The following is a 23,371-nucleotide window of genomic DNA, read 5'->3' as shown; positions in this document are numbered from 1 at the left end:
GAAATTATAAGACGTATTTTTTTATTGGCATGATTTCGATCTCTGCACTTGTGAAATATATACTTATGTTTTTATGAAGCATGATATTGTTGATGGGACGCGTGTAAGACAGGTATGCCGGTAAGGAGGAAGAGGAGGAGGAGGAACATATATAAACATCAGAACAAAAATAATCTGCAATAGGTCAGTCTTCTGTAAACTTAACACATCAAATTCTCCCTATACATGAAGTTATCTAACCCCTCCTTGAACTATCTTCCGTATTGGCATTCACTGTTGACTGCTAGGCCTCTTCTTATTGTTTACCTTTCTATTCGTAAACCAGTTTTTGCTTGTGGAATCTGAATCTAACTCAAACCCATTATTACGAGTCTTAGCCTGCTCTTTTACCACCAGAAACTTATTAACATCACTCTTATTTAAGCTCCTCGTCGATTTAAAAATTTCAGTCGTCTCCACTCAGTCTTCGCTTTTTTATGTTATTGTTGAGAATGTGAATTTAAACGTTCAAACTCATCCTTGAACGGCAGGATTTTTAACCAGTAAATGATTTTTATACTCCTCTTCCTAAAGTCCCTCGGCGATTAATAAACTCCAATCAAGTCTTCACATATTCTTCGCCTTTCGATGTTGAAAATATAAATATAGACTTTCAAACTCATCCGTGATAGATAATTTTTTCAGCCTGGGAATGATATTAGTCCTCCTCCTCTTTCTTCCTCCTCTATAAACTGAGGGAGCGAGTAGCCATGACTAGGAGGAGAGCAATCAGTAGCAGGTGTGTGTGTGTGTGTGTGTGTGTGTGTGTGTGTGTGTGTGCCGGGGAGGGCAAGGTGTGGCTGGCCGGCCTGTAAGGGGAGACTCTGGCCGGACTGGTGTGACGCGTTGGGTGACCCCCGCCGCAGTCCACGCCGTACTATGAGACCCGACACCCGACACCCAAAGACCCACCCACTCACTCACCCACTCTCCCACCCACTCCTGCTTCCCCTCCTCCTCCTCCTCCTACTACTACTACTACTACTACAACTACGCATTCTCATTCTGATTCTCGTTCTTCGTCTTATTCTCATTTTTTTCCCTTGTCCTCCTCCTCCTTATCCTTCCCTTTTCTTCTTTTTTCTTATTTTTTTATATTTCTTTTCTTTCTTTCTTTGTTTCTTCTTCTTTTCTTTTGCTTTTTTCCTTTCTTCTTTTCTTCTTCTTCTTCTTCTTCTTCTTCTTCTTCTTCTTCTGTTTCTTCTTCTTCTTCTTCTTCTTCTTCTTCTTCTTCTTCTTCTTCTTCTTCTTCTTCTTCTTCTTCTTCTTCTTTTTCTTCTTCTTCATCATTATCTTCTCTTTTTTCCTTTTCTTCAACATCATCTTCTTCACCTCCTCCTCCTCCTCCTCCTCCTCCTTACCAATTTAACCTGAGCCCTCCCCTCTCTCCCTCATTTTCTCATAAAAGTGAACCGATCAGATTAGGTGTCGTCGGGCTGTCGGGATGGTGTCGTTGTGTCGCCCCGAGGTGTATATTTAGCACGTTGTGAATATCCTCAATGCTACCCAATTACCTGGTTATCGTGCTTTACCTGTATGTATCGCTGTGGTTGATAGTAGTATACGTAATGTCGATATAGTTTCAGTTTTATTAGATTTTACAAGTAGGTTATGCTTAATGATTCTTACGCACGCATATTAGGGAAGGAACACACACACACACACACACACACACACACACACTTACACACGCACAAGCACGCACGCACGCACACACTCAGGTTTCCGCAATACAAGTCCCAGACACGTGACTTACCCGACAAGCCGCTGCCCGTCACTGCGTCATCCACTTGTGTTCCTCCTCCTCCTACTCCTCTTCCTCCTCCTGTCTTTTTTATTTATCGTTTATAGTTTTTTTTTTTTTTTATTCATGCCATCATCCTATCCTATTCTTTCTTGCATTATATTTACGTCGTTTGTTTTCTTCTTCATCATTTTCTTTGCTATCATCATAATCATCATTTTTCCATCTTTCCTTCCTTCCTTCCATCCAATTTCTTTCTATCTTTTTTTTCTCTCTTTCTTTCTTCTTCTTCTTCTTCTTCTTCTTCTTCTTCTTCTTCTTCTTCTTCTTCTTACCCTCTTTCACCTACTCCTGCCGCGGCGGGGTTTGGTGGGTCACTCCGGGCCTGCCCCACGTAAGGGTGCCACGGGTGTCAGGTAGCCCCCCGTCAGGTGGCCGCCCCGGTGTGTTCTGACGCCACAACCCTCTTCCTTGCCTCCCCCTCCTCGTACACGTACGCAGGAAACCCACTGTTCCTGATACAGTGACCTACTAAAGCAGCTTGCTCACTTGAATGGGAAGCCTTCGATTATTTTTATTAATTTTATATTCTTTAAATCATCTCTAAGTGTTGATAGATGCGACACAAATCCGCATCACATCACTAAAGTCCCACAGTCTTAATATCACTAAAGCCCATCTTCCCGGACTTTTGGAATCACCAAGACACCTTTTGAAGACTAACCCCCAACGGTATTCATTCCTTTGTCCTCACTTCCTCGATACTTCAGTAATATCCAACGAAGGGGACGACCGATCTTCCCATGCGTGCCTTCTGAAGGGCGAGGAAGGACGAGAGGGGAAGGGCGAAGTCTTGATGAAGAAGGAGTTCCAAGGAGGTCGTGGTGAGGGGAGGTGTTGTGGTATAGCAATGGAGAGGTAGCAAAGGGGGTCATTTGTTGTATACGGGTAAGGGACATAAGAGAAAGGGCGGAGTAAAAGTATAGTTAAGGAGTGCGAGGGTCCATGGTAAGGGTAGACGGTGCGGTACAGTGACGGGAAGGCGAGCTAGTGGGTTAAGTCGTAGGGCAAGGTAATTAGTGTTGAGGGAGATTAGGGTAAGTGGTAGGTGAGGGTCCGGTGAGGTGTTGGTGGTGAAGGACTGGTCGAGGGTGGTTCGTGCAGAGGGGAGGAAGAGGGAAGGTTGTTTAGCCGTAAGGGAAGGTGAAGGGTGTTGGGGAAGATTATGGTAAGTAGTGGTGGTACGTCCTGTCTGGAGGGGAAGTGTGGCGTTAAATACATAGATACTGATGCTTACTGAGGGCTGTGGGTGATTAGAGTCGAGAGGGAGAGGGTTGAAGGGCGAGGGAGTGAAAGGGGAAGTGTTTAAAGGGGTGGCTGTTGCGTGGGTGGTGTTGCTTGTAAGAGGGAAGAGTGTTGCTGGGTGAGGAAGGGAAATGGTGAGTGTTTAGAGGCAATAACAGTTGTGTGGGTGGTGTAGAGGGTAAAAGTGAAGGGTGGTCGTAGAGGAGAGAGTGGATTTGTCAGGATAGTTAGAAAGGAAGCATTCTTGAGTTGGATGGCGTTCAGGGAAGGCAGGGAGAGAAGCAAAGATCGGGTTTTCAGTAGTGCTAAGGGTCAAGAGTTAGGATAGATGGTGAAAATGGTAGATAGGGAGATGACTGAGTTAGTGTTTGTGGGGCGGGTGGCTTTAAGATAAGGAGGGGACGGTAAAAAAGAGTGTCTTGGCAGAGTTAAAAAAAAGGAGTTAGGGTAGATGGCGTTCAGGGAAAGAATAAGGGTTGGATGAATTGACATTTTCCTCAGTGGGTAGCATTAAGGAAAGGAGGGAAGAATGAAAAAAAACGGGAATGTCCTCGTTAGTGATAAAGGAAAGGGGATGAGATGGATGGCCTAAAGTGATCGAGGAAAGAATGTTTGAAGAGTTGTTTGCATTATTTAGTCAGTTATGAGGGACTTGTGTTAAATTAGTTGGGTTAAGAGTGGACTAGCAAGTGAGTGTCCCCATTAGTGTTACAAGGAAACGGAAGGTGTTGGGTGGCTGGCCGGGTGTCGCTGTGTAGTCCATGGGAGGGGATCTAGAGGTGACTGGTTTCACTGGTAATGTTTTGTGGTGTCGGTGTTGGGGTGAGTGGAAGCCTGTTTGTCTCCGTAGATACAACCTCTCACCTTCTCGCCCTTCACCCCTCACCCTTGTTGTGGTTGTTGTCGCTGTTCGTTGTTGTTCTTTATAATTAGGAAGAGAATCAACTTCTCTACCTTCATTGTGTTGAAATAGCTCTGTTTTTTTTTAAGGTATTTGTTTTATTGTTGGATGAATTTATTCCACTACTTTTTGGTGTTTGGAAATTTCTGAGGATATCTAGTCTTTATCCATTGTTTGTTTTTTCTCTCATTTTCGTTTCCAGGAGTTATAAAGTATATTCATTTATTTTGTGGCTCACACTTACCTCTCGGAATATCAGTCGTTTTCTCACATCATTCTGGTTGTTGTGTTCTTACGACTCTTGACATCACTCGGTCTTGTAATAAAGGAAGTTCGTTTTGGAATTGATCCATATTCTCAAACATTTCGGGGCTTGCACACCCACATTTGATAAGGGTTTTGCAGAAGTCATGGCTATTTCCTGGTGATAGTTTGACAAAGTTTTTCCACCATGAACGTAAAAGAATACATGAGAACCCGACTAATCTCCATTATGGACTTTGAAAATAAATGTATATGTTGTGAGAGCTGAGAGCGTCTGACGAGAGTACGGACCTCACCTTCGTTTTTTCCCTTGTCTCTTAACTTGTTCTTGTCCTTGCTCTCGCTCGCCTCCCCGCAGCATGCAGCCTCATCATCATAAATATATCGGGCCATGCGTTGTTACTTTTTGTCCTCTCTAATGCGTGGTGTGCAACGGTATATGAGAGGCAGACAGACAGAGAGAGAGAGAGAGAGAGAGAGAGAGAGAGAGAGAGAGAGAGAGAGAGAGAGAGAGAGAGAGAGAGAGAATTATTATTATTATTATTATTATTATTATTATTATTATTATTGTTGTTGTTGTTGTTGTTGTTGTTGTTGTTGTTGTTGTTGTTGTTGTTATTGTTGGTGGTGTTGTTACATTCTCACCGCTATATATTCTTATCTCTAATACTAATTTTACTTTTTTTCTCCTTCTATCAACAGACGAGCAGGAAAGGGTGCAGAAAAAGACCTTCATGAACTGGATCAACGCTCACTTAGCTCGGGTGAGTAAAGAAAGTATCATCATCACCATCATCACCATCATCATCACCATCAACATCACCATCATCAAAATCATCATCACCACCATCATCAGCATCATAACCATCACCATCATCACCATCATCATCATCATCACCATCATCATATTTTCAGGTCCAGTGCCAGGAAAGGATGAGGAATTACACCTAAGTAATTACCAGCCACGAAGGTGCAGCTAATCAATACGTAATCGGTGGATAATTTTCCGTCGAGCCTCATCAAGGAAGCGGGCAAAAGACTGTTGTGTAGACTATAATAAAAAGTATAGTGAAGGAAAGTCGTCTTCAGCGGAGGAGATATTACTGAATTTCACGTCCTTCAAATATTAAGCATCGATTTCATTTGCGACGTACTAGAGTTTCACAGTTATATTAAAGATCATTATATAGTTGTTGTTGTACGTGTTTCATTTAGTACATTCTAGATTTTTACTGTCATGTTTGTAGGCCCTAGTGATTTCTATGTGAATCATTTAGTACATATTAGAGTTCCACGGTCATATTATAGATATCATATAGTTGTTTTTGTACGTGTTTCTTTTGGTGCATTCTAGATTTTTACTGCCATGTTTGTAGGTCCTGGTGATTTCTGTGATTCATTTGCTACATAATAGAGTTTCACGGTCATACTATAGATCACATATAGTTGTTTTTGTACGTGTTTCATTTAGTGCATTCTAGATTTTTACGGTCATGTTTGTAGGTCATAGCGATTTCTGTGTGATTCATTTAGTACGCAATAGAGTTTTACGGTCACATTGGCAGGTTAGTGATTTCTATACGGCTTTCATTTGGTAGGCTGCACTATAAATAAAGCCTTACGGTCATATTCATAGGATAGAGTGATTTCTGTTTGTATCCGACAATAATGATCTTTTTCCTTCCGTTTCATATAACAATCATGATATTAGATTATAGTGCCTATAATTTTAGTAGCCTACCTGTTTTGCATTTAATAGTTCAAGCTCTGTGTACCTTTTAAGATAATTTAAGATCAGATTAAGGTGAATATTCTGCAAAGTTTCTGTTATATGGATTCTAAACAATTATTCTAGTTTATTTTTTATTAGTTTTGCATCTCGTTATCAAACAGTTCCATCATTTTTTTTTTTTTTTTGTGGCGAGATCATATAAAATCAGGTTCGGAATTTATTTTTAAGGTGCGTTTTTGGGGCTCATCAATGGCTCAGATATTTTAGGCCTCACGTTTTCTTTCATGTAGTCAAGTTTTTTTTTCAGGTATTACCGGTTTTTATGCAGCTGCTGATAGAATATTATTATTTTCCTTTATTATCATTACTTTTTCTCCTTTCGTTTCGGTAACTCACTGACCAAGTGTTATGATTATTTTGAAATAGGATTTCTATATATATTTATCTACATATCTATCTACTTATCTGTCTCTCTCGCTCACTTCTTTCCTTTCCATCTCCCTATAAGTTCATCCTACCCCCTTTTCTCTCACCTCCTTTCTCCATATCCTTGCGTGCGTGCTTGTGCTGTCTAAATTCTCATTCTCTCCCCCTCCTTCTCATTTTACCCCACCCCCCGCACCCTCGCTGTGTCTAAAATCTGAGTTAAATCTCTCCCTCCTCCTCCTCATGGCAGCACGTTCCACCGCTGAAGCTGGGTGAGCTGATCGAGGACCTGAAGGATGGCACCGCACTGCTCGCCCTGCTGGAGGTGTTGTCGGGGGAGAAGCTGCCCATCGAGAAGGGTCGCGTCCTCCGCCGGCCACACTTCCTCAGCAACGCCAACACGGCACTACAGTTCCTACAGAGCAAGAGGGTGCGTTGTACATAGGCGTATCATTTAGCTTTTTTGAGTTTTGTTGCACATGTGGTATTGACGGTAAAGAAGACGGAAGGAAAAGTTTACTGATTTTGTTTTCAGAATCAGTAGTGCCAAATCCTTTTAGTTGTATGGTAAAGATTAGTTCGTCATACATCACTGATACTTCTTACCCATCATGTAGTCGGTAAGCGTCTCTTGTTGCCTCTCAGATCAAGCTGGTGAACATCAACCCCACGGACCTGGTGGACGGGCGGCCCTCCGTAGTGCTGGGCCTCATATGGACCATCATCCTCTACTTCCAGGTAGGAGCGTCACCCATCTTTCACCATGACTACCGCTGCTCCGCCTGTTCCTCCCACAAGCTCGGGTTTAAGGCCTTTTTCGGCCCAGGCAGGCAGCTCAGAATTCTCACGTGGAGGAGCGGTCAGCTGGCACCGTAGTCGAGAGTAGGGGTGGGGGATGGGATGGGGAGAGATGGGGCCAAGATAAGCAGAAGCCGCGGCAGTATTATCACTTGTATTCAGGTGGAGAAAAGAAGTCTCTGATAGGGTAAGATTTCTTAGGGTCATCAGTTTCTGTAACGTCAGTAAGTAAGATGACAAAGTTTACACTCTTTGTTGCCCTGGGAGTCATTTACTCGGCGGGACGGTTAATTACAATGAAGTGTCGCTCGGTTAAATAATGCCAACTTTGCAGGGTGTTGTCGGGACCAGTCCTAGCCAGAGTCCAGATGTAGACAAGTGTCACTCGTTACCACAGGTTAGACGCTGTACCACACGTGACGTCCTCACAGGCTTGCCACACCGTCTTGACTTGAAAATTGTCCCGGCACTGATCTGTTGCATGATTGCTATTTTCCATGTTTTGACATGGCACCTCTCATGCTACCTTGTCCCATGTACATAGGATTTTTTCGCCGGTTTACATATTTCCCTGGACCACAAGTACCGCTTGCTCGTGCGTGCAGTGGCAAGGGAGGCGCCGCACCTCTGCCTTCTGCACCGCGCGTCGATGTTTCACCGCCACATACACTTGTCCGTCTTGACGCCGGAGCTTGTCTTTTTATCATTCACAACACACATCTTTGAGGCATTGCAACACTTACATTAGAACAGCATAACTAGGAGGGTAGAGTTTAATTAACGTAACATGATTGCACTTGCGTGGAAGTTTTTGGTTCAGGATGCGGCATCTGATCACCATTATGTATGCAATGGTTTTCCTGAGGCTGCAGTTCCCTCCCTCCACCTCTTTGCTGGCTGGCGGGGCGTTCTCTGAGAACGTTCCCTTGAGCAGGCACCGAACACCATACGCATACATACATACATATATACATACATACGTATAAACATTCAGAGACTTGTATTTTTATCGTATGTAAGTAATATTTACAAATAAACTAACTTTTACCTTTTCATTTAAGGGCTATATAACTATAGAAGTGCACTAACGTATGCTAATTGATAGGCATTAGTGTTCACAAAGCGTTGTCAGCACTATACGTGTGTTCAGGACTACCGGTTTCGTTGCCGTGGGATATGTGGGCCTGATGCGGGGCAACCTGTCAGATTTTTATATGGAACATTGCTGCAATAGGTCTCATCGTCCTATATAGGGGTCCCCGACCCGTAGTACTGAAGACAACAAAATTATGAGTGATTTCCTTTTGCTGCCGTTTTTCACCACTGCCAGGGTTAGTCAGGCCCACAATGCACCGCGGCAAACACTCACTGACACAATTTTGTCCAAATTCTACTACTTGTGTACATCGGCATACATACTCATCTATAAGTGTATATTTAAGTAGTTTTTGTGCATCATTGTGTAAATTATATATATATATATATATATATATATATATATATATATATATATATATATATATATATATATATATATATATATATATACACACACACATATATACACATATATATACTCTTACATACATACATTATGTGTTTTGCTTTAGTGTATGAAACTAATTTGAAAGGCAATATGTTACGTATTTATAGTCATTCAAATATTAAATTGTATAACATATTTCGTGCATTTAATTAAAGTACGTCTAGTGTTGACAACTTAACGTAGCATTAGACGAAGCTGTACAATGACGTCTTGTGGAAACCTGAGCCTATTTCTCAACACCTCTTTAATGCATAGATCAAAGTACCCGACGATGATGAGTGGGAGTGGGAGGAGGAGGAGGTGGATTGGGAGGAGGAGGAGGTGGAATGGGAGGATGAGGACACTATCTACGTGGTGAGTCTTATTATTCCCCTTGAGCACTGAGGGTGAGGAGCCCGGGAAGCACCGCTGGCGAACAGTAGCCATGTAGTGCGAGTAGGAAGCAGGCAGCAGGCAGGCCGCTCCTGCTGGCGACGCTGACGGGGGCGGCGGCTGCCCACACCGCAACACGCGCCACGCCCGGGCCGCATGCTCCCCTCACCCGCCCGTTCACCCCGCTTGTATCGTGAAATGTATGTTACGCACCTTTTATGCCTTCATCACGTTTTTTCTTGGTACGATCGTCTTGCCATTTTATGATTCCAAGGTTTTGAATCTGCAGTATCTTCGCTAGTAATTCAAGCACATTATATTTCTTTACATTGATCGTACTGATTTTTTTTTTTTTCGTTTTTTTGTATTTTGCTGTAGCATCACTATTAGTCATGTCTAAGTAGCGATTATTTTTATCTTGAAAACTTCAAATAAAAGATAGTAGTTGCTGCATTAGACCATACTTTAGTAAACACACCGCAAGTATGGAGTGCCTGGATGTTAGTCACGGCAGTTTGTCATCCGCGCTGCCACCTTCCGCCAGTCACGTCGCCAATCGCCATGCAGCCCACGCCACACGCCGCCGCCTGCATGGACTATTTGATCGTCTTACTGCCATCTACGTTAATGATCAGCCACCTCGCTTTATTACCATTTTATATGTGGCACGTTCTATAAGTATTAAAGTGAAAAATACTCCATGTAAACTTTTTGTTGTTGATATCAGTTGCTAGCAAAGCATATGTTATCGCTACTATCAACGTCTTTGAACATTAGAATATGCATGATTTTCACTATTTGTTTGTTCAATATCTTTATATATACATATTATATCACTTGAATTGCACACGGTATTATTCAATTTATAATTTCACAGTACACCATTTTTACCATTATTCATAAAAAAACTAACGTATTATAAATCTTGGTTCATATATAGTTGTAGTATAAATGATGTCCCAATACAACCAACTCATCCATAGAAGACAAGTGTTGAGCCTTCAGTAGATAATGTGGGTGTGGACGTGTTAGAGCTGTATAGTGCACGCCGCTGCTTGACCGTGTCCCCAGATCGAGGAGAACACCCGCCAGCTGGAGCGCCTGAGCCAGCTGATGGAGCAGGAGGCGGGCACGAGGAGCGACTCGCCCTTCTCGGTGTCCTCGTGGACGGAGGGCTGCACCATTTCCCGCGACCGGCCCTCCGTCACCCGCCGCTCCGCCGCCGCCGAGAAGTGGAAGATGGGCGCGAAGAAGACGCTGCTTGAGTGGGTCCGCCAGACCATCACGAAGTAAGGACGTGTCTTTGAGAAATATGTATGTCACATGTTTAGCTAACTCATTAGGTATTGTATTTGTACCCTTCCCGCCCCCCCTCCCCCCATCGCCCCCCTCCCTCTATTTCATTCTTCTTTTGCTGTCATTGTCTCGTATTTTCATATCCTTGTCTGCTTATCGAGGAGACTGGGTCTGTATATATTTTTCCTTTGATGACCTTTCATGGGTCTCAGTAATAATATTAATAGTGATAATAATAATCCCCAGCCACGCCCCTCCTTGTTCTTTTATTTCAGGATTATGATTGGGATTTACTTGCTTCGTGGACAAAGTAGTAATTTTTAAGTGTCAGTCTCCAGCGAAGGAAAGTAAGCTAGGTTGTGTCGTATGAATATTTGCGTCAGTCATTAGCTCAATTGGTACCCTGATTATCTTTTATTTCAGGCCTGTGATCAGATGCTATACCCACTTTACATGCAGAGTTCCTAACATATATCAGTATGCAGCGGAGTTCCTCAGTGTTGTTGTTTAGATATGCATAATGGACAAAGTAATATTAATTTTCACATCTTACTTTGGTGAGTTATAATCAAAGTTAAGATATAGCTACACAGCCATAGTTTTACAGCCTCTCACTAATGATGAAGCAACATTCAGGGGGTCTTGGCAGTCAGTCCAAATGTCTCCCTCATGATGGTCTGCCTTATCGCCTTGCAGGAAGTTCGGCATCGTTGTGAATGACTTTGGATCGAGTTGGAGAGACGGCACTGCATTCCTTGCCCTTATCCAGTGCATCAACCCGCGACTAGTGAATCTCCAAGTAGGTATCAGTGCACGTAACTTACTTTGTTATTAATACTTTATTTCGTAAGATTAGCGTAATTTATTTTGCTTGGATAGTTTATTCATCTAATGTTTTATCTGCTGAGGAGAGATAAAACAGACAATGGAATGAAACACACTTAGGCCGATTTCACAGTCCAAGGCGAAGTTATAATTCCTACCATTCACAAAAATATTTCTGGTGCTATGTTGGGAAAAAAGAACTTGGCAATTAAAGAGAAATACAAAGAACAAGTGTAAGAGTGGAAAACAAACAAAACGACAGAAAAGGGCTATGCAAAAAGAAAAGGCCAAAGTAAGCTAATATGAAGAAAACAACGGAAAAGAAAATAGAAAAGCAAATTCAGTGGAAGCAAATAAGTGTACCTACCTACAGACAGAGCTCAGGGCAGGGTGAAGTATATAAGTGTGCGCAGTGAAATAACTAAGTGTGCATAGTGAAGCATCTAAATGTAAAGTAGTACCAGGGAGGACCTAAGAAGCAGTGAAACCTATACTTGAGATGTTTCTGTAAGAAGAGATACTATATGCGGAACACCTCGAAAGAAGAAGAAGCATCTGCGGGACATCCAAAGTTCCAAACGCTGCATCAGCTGAGCGGATACCCTAACTAGCCCCCTATAACATTCAAGAAGAAGAAGAAGAAAGAATATTCTACTGCCTCCATATCAGCTTCAGGGCATCGCTAGCCACAATGCTGGAGGACCTGCTGCGCGGCGCCACCCTCAGCCTCAATACTGCCCTGGGCGCCCCACATACCAGAATATTTCCTGCCTCACCGCCCAAGACTCCACTCCTTTCTCAGAGCATCCCTAACCAGGCTCCACATCCACAGGCCAATGCTAGAGGGCGGCGACACCCTCAGCCCCAACATTTCTTTCCAAGCCCTCACATGTGCACAGACCTTCCTGCAGCAGTCATGGCAACTGAACAGGATCTAGCCCCTGCTCTAAGGACATATCTTGACAACGATGACATCCACGAGCAACCTGTACTGCTGGGGCAATGGAGGCCGTGGTCCCTTGACCTAACCCGCCCCCTAAAACAGTGAAGAAAAGGATAAATGTGAAAAATAAATGCGAAGGATAAATATAGAGGATAACTGTGATGAATAAATGTGGAGTGTCACTGGAATTCACCTTTGAAATCTGCTAATTGCTTAAATATTTCCTACTTTCTGCACAGGTGCATCTTTTTACCCGTGATGCCCCAGTGATACCCCAATCCACTCAAAAACGTCTCTTTACGTTAATGAATGCCAGGTGTCATTTTACTCCAATAAACTTTCATCTCTTTACCCAATGATCCTCAATAGCAAACTGTACCCAAAATGTTCATTGGGGTAAAAAGATACTTTTTTTATTACCCAATGTACCTCATTATATTCCAGTGTATTCCACTGTTACCTCCATGATACTCCAATGTACCCAATATTAACCCAATCATACCCAAATAAACTGATGTATGTACATTGGGGTATATTGAGGTGATATTCTGTACATTGGGGTATCATTGAGGCAATATTGGGGTAAAATTAAGGACAGTGGGGTATCATTGAGGTACAATATTGAGATACATTGAGGTAATAATGGGGTGCACTGGAATATAATATGGTACATTGTGGTAAAGACCCCTTTTACCTCTGTGAACATTGGGACACAGTTTGTCATAATGGGATCATTGGGGTATAAAGATGCTGTATGTTTCACTGGGATTTACTTGAGTAAAAAGATACCTGAAGTTCATTAGGGTAAAGGACACTTTTGCTGTTTCTGCGCCCCGGAAAAAAATACTTTGTCTGCAAAGTGAAGTAATTTTTCCAGGGTGCAGAAACTAGAAATATTTTTGCTATTATATAGCAGATCAGAACGATGTATTTCAGCGAGACAATTGCATTGGTAAGCTCCATTTGGGAGCCCCCCCAACTACCAGAGCTGCATTACCAGAGGTTCCAATCTCTGGTACTGATGCAAACAAATGGTGCCACGAAAGTCAACTGTGGAATTGGATTTCTTGTTGGTGGTGGCAATCGACACTCATCGATAATGATTAAAACAAAAGGAAGTGACTGTATTATCAGCCCTTAGTATATCAGTTTACCTTAGTCCACTCTACAAGGTAACACATCAGCTTTCAGAAACCAAGGGGTTTCTTACCAGATTTAGTAATATATTTATTCATTTAAATAAAATATTGTATAAATGTCCAATGACACACTTCTCATTCTGATGGGCAAAATGGCTTCTTTTTAATAGATTTCAAGTAGATTTCTTCCTATAATGTAGTGACTTTTATACTTTATTTTCCTCTCAGACGATGAACCAAATGACGAACAAGGCACGACTTGAAGCTGCCTTCCGAATCGCTGAGCGAGGCCTGGGCATCTCCTCCCTGTTGGATGCAGAGGATGTGGATGTTGACAAGCCTGATGAGAAGTCAATCATGACCTATGTGGCATCATTCCTTCACAAATTTCCAGAACCTGGAATCACCTCAGTTCCGGTGAGTATCTCCGAGTGCTGTAAATTTTATTTTTAGTATATTCACAAAGTGCTTTGTTGTTGGTTCCTGTAACTGTGATAGACATGCAGAAAGGAATGTGTAGAGTATGTCAAACCACTGAGTCATAAGTGTTAATAACTTAGCCTTATAGCTGCTGCCCAGACACTTGTTTCAAAGACAAGACAATTCATAACTTTTGTTTGTTGAACTAAATATCTTTGCTAATACAGGTCAAATAATATTTAGTCATGTAATAATACATTCCAAATTACTTTATCATATATATCATTTGAGGGAAATGAATTGTATACATAATACTTCTCACTGAATGCTTCCCAACTTTATTTTATGTGTATTATGAAATTTGAATGTATACATATCTGTATAAGAATCCTGACAATAAAAATGTCATTGCATATCACCAGACTTGTATGAGCCCAACAATGGAGGCAGCAAGTGCAGGGGACATGTTTAGTGAGATAGAGATGGAGTACACAGAACTAACCACCTGGCTGGCCCACACCTCCAAGTGGCTGGACACCCTCCATGACCCAGCAAAGCATGGCAACATCAGCTATGAGGTGTGTTTAACCTAGTGGGATCAGAAAATGTGTATGTGAGGAAGGCACCATTCTCTACAATATATGTAAAAAAATATCATTGGTAATTAAACTGAATAGCAACAGAAAAGTTCCTTTAAAGTAGAAACCTTGGACAAGTCAGTTTAGCACCTAACTGATTAATAAACATGTGTGTACATATAGACAAGAAAAAGATGATCTGGGTTCCTGCTATGTCACCTCTAAAGCTTGATTACATACAAACCATAGAATGCTTATAAATAAACAGATCAATCTAGAGAGAGAGAGAGAGAGAGAGAGAGAGAATTTCAGTCGATATCTAGATATTTTTCATTAAATGAATTTCTATTTTTCAACCCTCAGAGATTTAAGGCTTTGAAAACTGAAGCAGATGAAAAGAGATTGATTTACGAAAAGCTTCATGACCTGGTTGATTCTCAGTCCTCCGTCATATCAATAACAACCGACTCCTGGGCCGGCATTGCAGCTTCCTGGGACAAGGTACTGTGGCAGTTCTAGTGGTTCCTTGTTTCTTTCATAGTTAGAAACAAGAAACATATATTAAGCTACCAGATTTCTGTGTTTTTATATATCATCCCCATTTTTTGACAGGTTGCAGAGCAACTGTCCCATTGGACATGGCTGTTAGATGCATCACTGCCAGGTGTTCTTGCTCCAATTGGAGAGTGGCTGAGTCGTGCTGAAGCCATGCTGGGCACAGAGCTGAAGCTGTATGGCAAGAATGATGAGGTAGGCACAAGTTTATGCATCAGTAGGTTCATATTATTCTGTAAAAAGTTGTCTGCAAATATATAATAATTATATAGTTTCACAAGTTTATTTGATTTTACTTCAAGTAGATTCATTATACAGATGTTGTTTTCATAGCAGTATTTTATGTCCACCAGATTGCCACTCTGCTAAGTAAACAGATAGAAGAGCACAAAACATTCTTTTCCAAACTGCCGTCCATTGTATCAAGCTTTGAGGCTGTGAAGACTTCCAAGGATGCCGCATCCATCCCCAAGCAGCAGCTGGAGGGCATTGAGCAGCGGCTCAGCACCATTGCCCCCCGCGCTGCACGGAGGAAGATTAAACTCAAGTACCTGGAACATAGAGTAAGTTTATCCATTTCCTGGATCTACACACTAGTAGTAGCAATGTTCAAAAGTTGAAAAATCATAGTTATAATTATAAAAGGTGTAAAATACAGTTTTTATACCAGCTTACTTTGTCAATTCTTCTCTTCACTCCTGGATGAGTGAAATCCTGCACTGCACCAGTGTAAGCTACATATATATATATATATATATATATATATATATATATATATATATATATATATATATATATATATATATATATATATATATATATATATATATATATATATATATATATATATATATATATATTTTTTTTTACATATCCCACTCCTGTACATTTTGTGTTTTTAAAGTAATAGTCCCATAATAGTTAAAAATTGGTTATTGGGAGGTTTCAGATTCAGTAAGTAAACATGTACATTAATTGATAAATACTAAGTTCATTGAAATATACCATGTATTTAGCATTTTCAGATCTATTCTGTATCTTCCTAACAATATTTTTGTTTCTTTCCTCACCTTTCCACAGTATTGTCTGGTAGCATTCCTAATCCTTGTAGAGGCAAAACTCAAGACTTGGGCTGTGAAATATGGCAAGGAACAAGAAGTACAACTAATCCTCACTGAGTACCGGTCCTTTGTTGGGACCCGCAACATATTCCAAGAGTTTGACCGTGCCTTCCATGAGATGCAGCAGGTGTCAGAGGCATACAAGAAGGACATTGACCTCAGTAAGTGCCTCTTTCATGCATTCCTCATTTCATAATATTTTTGCCATGAAGAAGACTCATATTAGGGCGAAAGAAAAAGATGAACATGAACAACAGGTATCTGTAAGCAGAATTAGTGAAAATACTCAATACTTTTTAAATAGATCAGTAATATTATCCCTTTTTATCAACTCAGGTAAAGCTGAGAGTGATGGAATTGCCAAGTTCTTACTAGAAATAAATGAACGCTGGAAAAACGTGTCTGTGGAACTGAGATGCATCCAGAGCCTTCTTGAAGAGGTCATTGCATACTGGAAAAAGTTTTTGGACCTCACAGGACAGTTTGAAGCGTGGCTGGACCGATCTTTCCCCATGGTCAAGCTGCCCGAAGAGGAGAAGATGAATTACTTTCAGGTACTGATAACAGTAAATAAGTTCATTGAAAATATAGATATGTACTCTTAGCTAATTATTATTGATTTATGATACTGATGATAATTGGTGTTCAGAAGGCCTGATGCCTACCATACACATTCAACAAACGGCTGGTGTTGTGGAAGATAAGGGTCAGTAAGCCTGGGGGTGATTGCTTAAAAAATTCCACAACATTCAACAAATGTTTCATGACAAAATTGAAGCAGCTGCCACCATTCTAAGATTGCATTTACATAAGACAAATTGAGTCATACTGTATTGAGGCTCCACTTATTTGGCTACAGTCAAATTGACTTACTACCTTTATTACCAACTAATTCAAAGCAAGTCAGTACTTGCTCTGATATTTTCACCAACTGATTCAAAGCAAGTCATTATTCTTTTTGATTTCAAGCTTGAAATCAGATTGTTCATTATGCAAATGCAAACTCTTTTGCTTAGTTTCATGTTTTGTAGTGTCTCAGGCACTGTAAGTAGATAAATGCTCTTTCTTTTCACATTTTTCTAACCACTCTGTTTGGTATGCAGGACCTTGGAGAATGGAAGGAGAGGCATGATGAGATGGAAGAGACTGGAAACTTCCTGGCAGCCACCTGCCGACCAGAGGTGGCTCAGGAGATCCGGGAGAAGCTCTTCTTCATCAACAAGAAGTGGGAGGACCTTTTCCAGGTAGATATGCATTATATGATTGTGTTTATGCAATTTAGATTTAATTAGCTTTGATGCACAGCCAGCATCTGAAAGGTATACATTGCACTGAATTCAAGGAACAACACACACACACACACACACACACACACACACACACACACACACACACACACACACACACTCACTCACACACAGAAGATTTATGTCTATTGATAAACTAAAAGGAGTACTTAAATCATGCATCATGACAGATGCAGTAATTAATACATGCCTGGGCTTTGCTTTTTATGTAAAATAATAAGCTATCACTATGTAGACTACCACCTTTTTTGACATTTCCCTGTATCAATGTACGTATAGTAATGTATAAGCAACGATGCAGTAGATCTTTTGGTTAACTATTTTATAAAGTTTATTGAACAGACATAGTTGACACTACTGTAGGCTTTGCTTCCAGTTTTCTCCGGTTTCTTGAGAATGAGAAGGCTAACTTAAAAAATATTCAGCTGTAATAGTGAAACACTAACACAAACAGATTTAAATAACTGTTATTGATGTGCTGAAACTTGTTATCATGTAAACCATGTAATACTGTATTAACATTTGCATCACTAATTTCTTTCAAAGTTCCAAGAGCAATAAAACTTACATGTTAAACTGACAAAAGTGAGCGTAAAATATTTTACAATTGTTGTTTTGACTAGGCTATGTTCGGAGTGGAAGCCCCAGACACGTGGGAGGTAAGTGAAGATGGCTGACTTACAGACTCTTCTCTAGCCACTTGAAGGTCTGGTGATGTCACTTAACATTGTCAAGTTTTATTTTTTGTTCATTCAGCTGCATACGTATATGTTTTATGCTTTTGAATGGTTTCAGCATCTGTTAATCCAGACATAATAATATTTTTCTTATATTCATTTCATCCATATCTGGCAGCTTTCTGATGAAGCTCCATTATATTTATAAATGTATCTCTATCCCATTCTCATTAGCTTCATGGCATTAGTTTGAACTTAGTCTGGAGCTTTAGGTATTATACTTTCATCATTGGCAGCCATTGTATAAACTGATTTATCTCATCAGATCAATAATTATGTTCATGGGCATTTATTGAGTTAGTCATCACAAGCATATGTTTCTTTTATCTCACCCATGACCTTCCCACCAGCACATGAGTTATCTGTGTGCCAGGACCTTCAGAGCCCCTTGGTGTTACCACTGGATACTGAAATCCAGACAGATGCACAGAGCTTCTGCTGTAACACCTAACATTACTTACGTGCTGCAATATTTCTTTTCTTTTCTATTGCATAGCATATGAGTACCTCATGCTTTCTTTGCACTTTGCAACTACGACTGGTGCATTCATACACCAGCTAGTTCAAATTGATGAACAATGCAGCACTGCATCTTCACACACTATATGTGTGCAAGCAGTAAACCCTTGATACAACAAACTAGTTGGAAGAACTCACTGTTGTTGTATCTGAAAGCTTATTATATTAAAGAAAAAAATCCACCTCCATGCTACCACAAAGTTAATATGCTACAATGGTGAACTTAGGAACTCTTTTACATGTTTTGTTTTGGATCTGTGAAGCAGTGAGTGGCAGCATGAAGACTGAGGAAAGATCTCCCTACATTTAAACACAGAAAGGTTGACTACTTGTGCTATTAAAAAAAAAAAGTATATAAAAAGTGCATTATCAAATAAAGGAACAAGCTCTCCAAGGTCAACCAGACACAAAAGTGATTCTTGCTATGGCCACAAATAACCAAAGATTACTTATTTGTGAAAATAAGTTAGTCATGCCTAGTTACATGCATGACCCACAACACACCAGCCATGAAGACTTATTTGCATCACTGGCTGTTGTCAGTGTCACTTCATTAAAGAACAGTACGGTTTGTTATGGCGGTGGAGTTTTGTTAAGCTTTCTGTGTTTATTATATACAAATGTCATACATCAAGGTTTCTTATATTGAGGGTATACTGTATTTGTATTTCTATCAGGGACAGAAGAGTATTGCATCACATGCTACTTCCTTTTATAATAATTTTGTTCACCTATGTGAAAATTTTCTGTTCTATTTATTGATCACGCATACTAAAAGAATTTACATATCTGCTAGATTTTGGTGCTATTAAAAATATACTAATACTACAAGATACTAATGATAAATAGATAGCTAATTTTGAAAGCATTTTAAATTCTAAGAATAGCTTAGGCAATAATGTCTCATAAAAATGCAATAATAAGTACAATAAACCATTAAATAATTAATCCACTATGCTCTTTTCTATGGGTCTGAACAACATCTAGTTCTCCTATTCTCTTAGTATGAATATTTATGTTGCCATGAGAGCCCATTAGAGCCATCTGTTTCTCTGTTTTGGTTACAGTACGTCCAGCAGTACCTTCATCAGGGTCAGATCATTCGGACCAAGAATGACTACTGCTCTGGCCAGGACCGGTTAGAGCAGTGGATACAGAATGCTGAAACCCTTCTCAGCACCACTAATGTGTGTACAGTTGAGGCGATAAGAGAGTATGGAGAAAAATTAAAGGTGAGAGAAAATGTTAGTTATGTCCATGAATATTTTGTTGTACTTTATGAGTGCTCTGTTGCATAGATTAATGGAGGATGAATAATTTCAGAATGTAAAGAAAATATAGTTAACATTATATTTTAAACCAAAGGAATAAATTACAAGGAAAAAATGTAGCCTGTTGTTTGAAATCCTGACTATATATAGATTTCCCTTAATTTTGCTTAATTACAAAAATCACTTGTATGGAATGTTTATCATAGTTTACATTTGATTCCAGAAATTGAACACTGAGATTGATGACATGGAGCTCCTATTCAAGACTATATCCAAAGCCTTCCAGTCCCTTGTGCAGGACCTAACCCCTGATGAGATTGAGAGGATGATGTGGTCTCTAAAGCAGGAGAAAGAAGAGTTGGTTCGCTGTAGAGCCGTCATTCCACAAAAAATGTACCTCACAACACAAGTAAGTGAAAACTGTGCATTGTTTTACAGTCAAATTACTTGTTTTCATCAAAATAATGTAATGCAAAAAGGCATTGACCCTTAGACGGCGGTGGAAATATATATAGACAGTTCAAAATTCAGTCAGGTTTGTGTGGCAGATATATAACAACACTTTCATATTGCGGTAGAATCTATATATAGACGACAGTTAAAACATTTCCTATGCGGTGTAACTATATAATATATGCTACGGTCCTAAAGTCGGCAGTGACTATATATAGGCCATTCATTTTGGGGGTAATTACTCTTCAAATGCTACCACTGTCTGAGGGTTAAATCCAAAAGTTAATTTGATCCACCCTTATCCAACACACTTTCTCTTCTTTATTTTTACTCATTAGTCTGGATTTTCTTCTTCAGGATTAGGATAGTTTACAGTGACCTCCATTTGCAGCGATTTTTTTCCTGTGATATTAAGTATACAGGATGTAACTGACTGGCCCTCACAACTTTCCAGCGTCACTTTCAGTTTTTGTTACTCCAGCATTTCCATGAGTATAACCCTGCTGTATTCGGTCTTATTTGGATCCTATTTTATTCCTCTTTGACTCCATGCCCTAATGGAATTTTTTTAGGTAAACAGGAGGGAGTTAGATGACCAGGATCTTGTGACTAGACTTATCATATTTAGAAAATGCTCATATAGAGTGACAAATAAGGTGAGTGAGACCTCAGCCCAAGGTGATGCATCGTGCCCCCGCATTGATTGATTGACTGAATCTTTATTCTGTATGGATTCAGGTATTATATTTCTCTCAGTAACATGCCCTTTATTTTCAGATCATAACACAGTTAGAAGCTGTGGAGAGTGGAATCATTGAAATCAACCAGTGGCTTGATGAGGGAGAGGCTCTGCTGAACTCTTTCATAGTCCACGGAACAAATGAAAGCATGCAGCAGCAGCACAACAAGCAAAAAGTATAAATTTAAATGTTTTCACAGCTCTAGATTTTTTGCATGATGAAGATTTGTTCACTAGTTTAAGTATACATTTCCATAAGGAAGTCACGACATTACTTGACTTTTTATCTAATTCTCATATACATTTTACTTCCTCATGATCATGTCAGCATTATTGTGTCAACATGCATTATCATCTTAAGAATACATGTTTTATGTATTATCTGGCATCCCTACAACAGCTTATCTGCTGCATTTAACATAATTCACATGTCATTCCCATTGTCATTAATTTAAAGTTTGAACTTTTACTGCATGAGGATTTTTGTATGAAATTGGTTGTAGCTAAATATTGTTTTGTCTCTTGATAGAAGATGACAAATGTGTTTGAGGAATATTGTTGCCACCTTTTCATGCCATCAAGCAAAGGTAGACACATTTAATTTTGAAATAAGTACAATGAATATATGATCTAAAGACAAATCTTGGATGCCTTTTGATGGCAACTTGTATAATTTGTTTGAGGTGTCCACATTATTGAAGAAATCAAACATGACAGATGCCTGTGAAGAGATGGCAACACTAAAGAAACACTGCTAATTATTTAAAAACATGTTCTTTTTGAGGTTGTAGTTTATTTGTTGTCTTTCGTTGTGTTGATGTTGCAATCCCCAAGCACCATTTATGTGGAGGAGTTATAGAGAACAGCACGTGGATGGTTAGCTGACGTGTGAGCCAGAAATAATGTGTCTCCCCCGTTGCTTTGTGTAGAGTGAAGATGGTGAGTCTCCTTTACCCTTCAGCGGCCTCATTGACACTGCAAGGAGCCACTTAGAGCAGCACAGGGTAGGTCTTGTATTGCCAGGCTGAAAATGGTTGAGTATGTACTGGTGAATTTTACATGTTGTTTGGTGAGTTTATTTCTTTAAGACTCATAACTAATATGTGTCCAGCATTTCAGTTTCTAGAGAATTATTAAGCTTAGATTTTTTTGTACTTAATATTTAATTTCTGTAGTAATTCTTTTGAAAATCATTATACATATTATTAATTATGTTTTTTAAGTTTTGTTGTCAACATTATTTTAGTAGATAGAGTAGATTCTTTCTGTATATACTTATTCCTATTAATTTCAATATAAATAAGTGCTACTAATAGCTGTTGGTCTGGTACAAGAAGATGGACAGCATAATGTGATTGGAATGTGTGAAAGAAAATGAAAAGATAAGTGATGATCATGTAAAGTCACAGCACTTCTAAATACGTACTACAGTAATAATGATGACCTTACCTTTTGTTATATCTAATGCTCTAATGGAAATATTCTTTATATGTAGCATTTGATTTTTCTTCAACAGGCATTCTTCTCAAGACAGTTGTACTACAAGTCAATGCTGGATACCAAGAACAGAGTTTATCAAAATCTTATGCGCACCACAAATGGAGGAGAAAACCTAAATGTTCAAGAACTTCAAGATAAAATTAATGAACTGAATAGCAGGTAAATATCTATGATAATATATGGCTATCATTTAGTCAACCTAAACTTTTTGCTAAATTTAGCAACACAGATTTTTTTCAAATTTTCAATGAAACTGAGAATGTTATAGGAAATAACATGATGACTTCTGCATTTGACAAATTTATAAACTGCAAACATTGTATCACACTAAAGGTACAACACTTTTCATTTCCAAAGGTTTGCAAGAGTCACTTCATCGTCACTCAACTGGGAGACTCGCATGAGTGAGAGCATCAGGTGTTGGCAGAGCTACAAGGAGTGTGAAGCAGAGGTTACAGAGTGGATCACTTCTGCTGAAAAGCTCTTCCAGGAGAAAGCAATTACCACCAAAAACTATCTAGAAACTCATAAAGTAGGTCTTTTACTTGAATAGCAAATTTGTCATACTCTGATTATTGCTATAAGGAGTTCAGAAATATATAACACCAACAAAAAATTCAGTCAGCCAAGAAGCCAATTCCAGGATATGTAGGCTTGAGCTGGGAATTTGAATCTCTCCAAACTTTCCCTCAATAGTGATGCTGCCTTGTTGCTGTACTTTCATTCATATAAGGGATACAATAAAGCAAGAGAGCTCCATTGGTTAAAGGATGCAACAGTTCTATTGAGCGTAAACACTGTGGTTTGTGGCCTATTGAAATTAATCACCTTTCAGTATTCC

General features: G+C 39.7%; 1 protein-coding gene across 1 annotated transcript in view; it reads left to right on the top strand.

Annotated features, from left to right (window-relative positions):
* LOC126982254 (muscle-specific protein 300 kDa-like) overlaps window positions 1–23,371 on the top strand; it is a 267,239-nt gene that overhangs the window by 44,662 nt on the left and 199,206 nt on the right. The window contains 19 exon segments of the mRNA XM_050834206.1: window positions 4,956–5,017; window positions 6,662–6,841; window positions 7,057–7,149; window positions 10,199–10,416; window positions 11,120–11,222; window positions 13,559–13,747; window positions 14,173–14,328; window positions 14,692–14,829; window positions 14,941–15,078; window positions 15,237–15,446; window positions 15,964–16,165; window positions 16,341–16,558; window positions 17,108–17,248; window positions 19,635–19,799; window positions 20,062–20,247; window positions 21,069–21,206; window positions 21,960–22,034; window positions 22,547–22,689; window positions 22,888–23,062. Coding sequence (XP_050690163.1) covers window positions 4,956–5,017; window positions 6,662–6,841; window positions 7,057–7,149; window positions 10,199–10,416; window positions 11,120–11,222; window positions 13,559–13,747; window positions 14,173–14,328; window positions 14,692–14,829; window positions 14,941–15,078; window positions 15,237–15,446; window positions 15,964–16,165; window positions 16,341–16,558; window positions 17,108–17,248; window positions 19,635–19,799; window positions 20,062–20,247; window positions 21,069–21,206; window positions 21,960–22,034; window positions 22,547–22,689; window positions 22,888–23,062 — 2,930 coding nt within the window.

This window comes from Eriocheir sinensis, chromosome 4 (genome assembly GCF_024679095.1).
Source record: "Eriocheir sinensis breed Jianghai 21 chromosome 4, ASM2467909v1, whole genome shotgun sequence".
Lineage (NCBI taxonomy): Eukaryota > Metazoa > Arthropoda > Malacostraca > Decapoda > Varunidae > Eriocheir > Eriocheir sinensis.
This window is presented reverse-complemented; position numbering and strand designations above follow the sequence as displayed.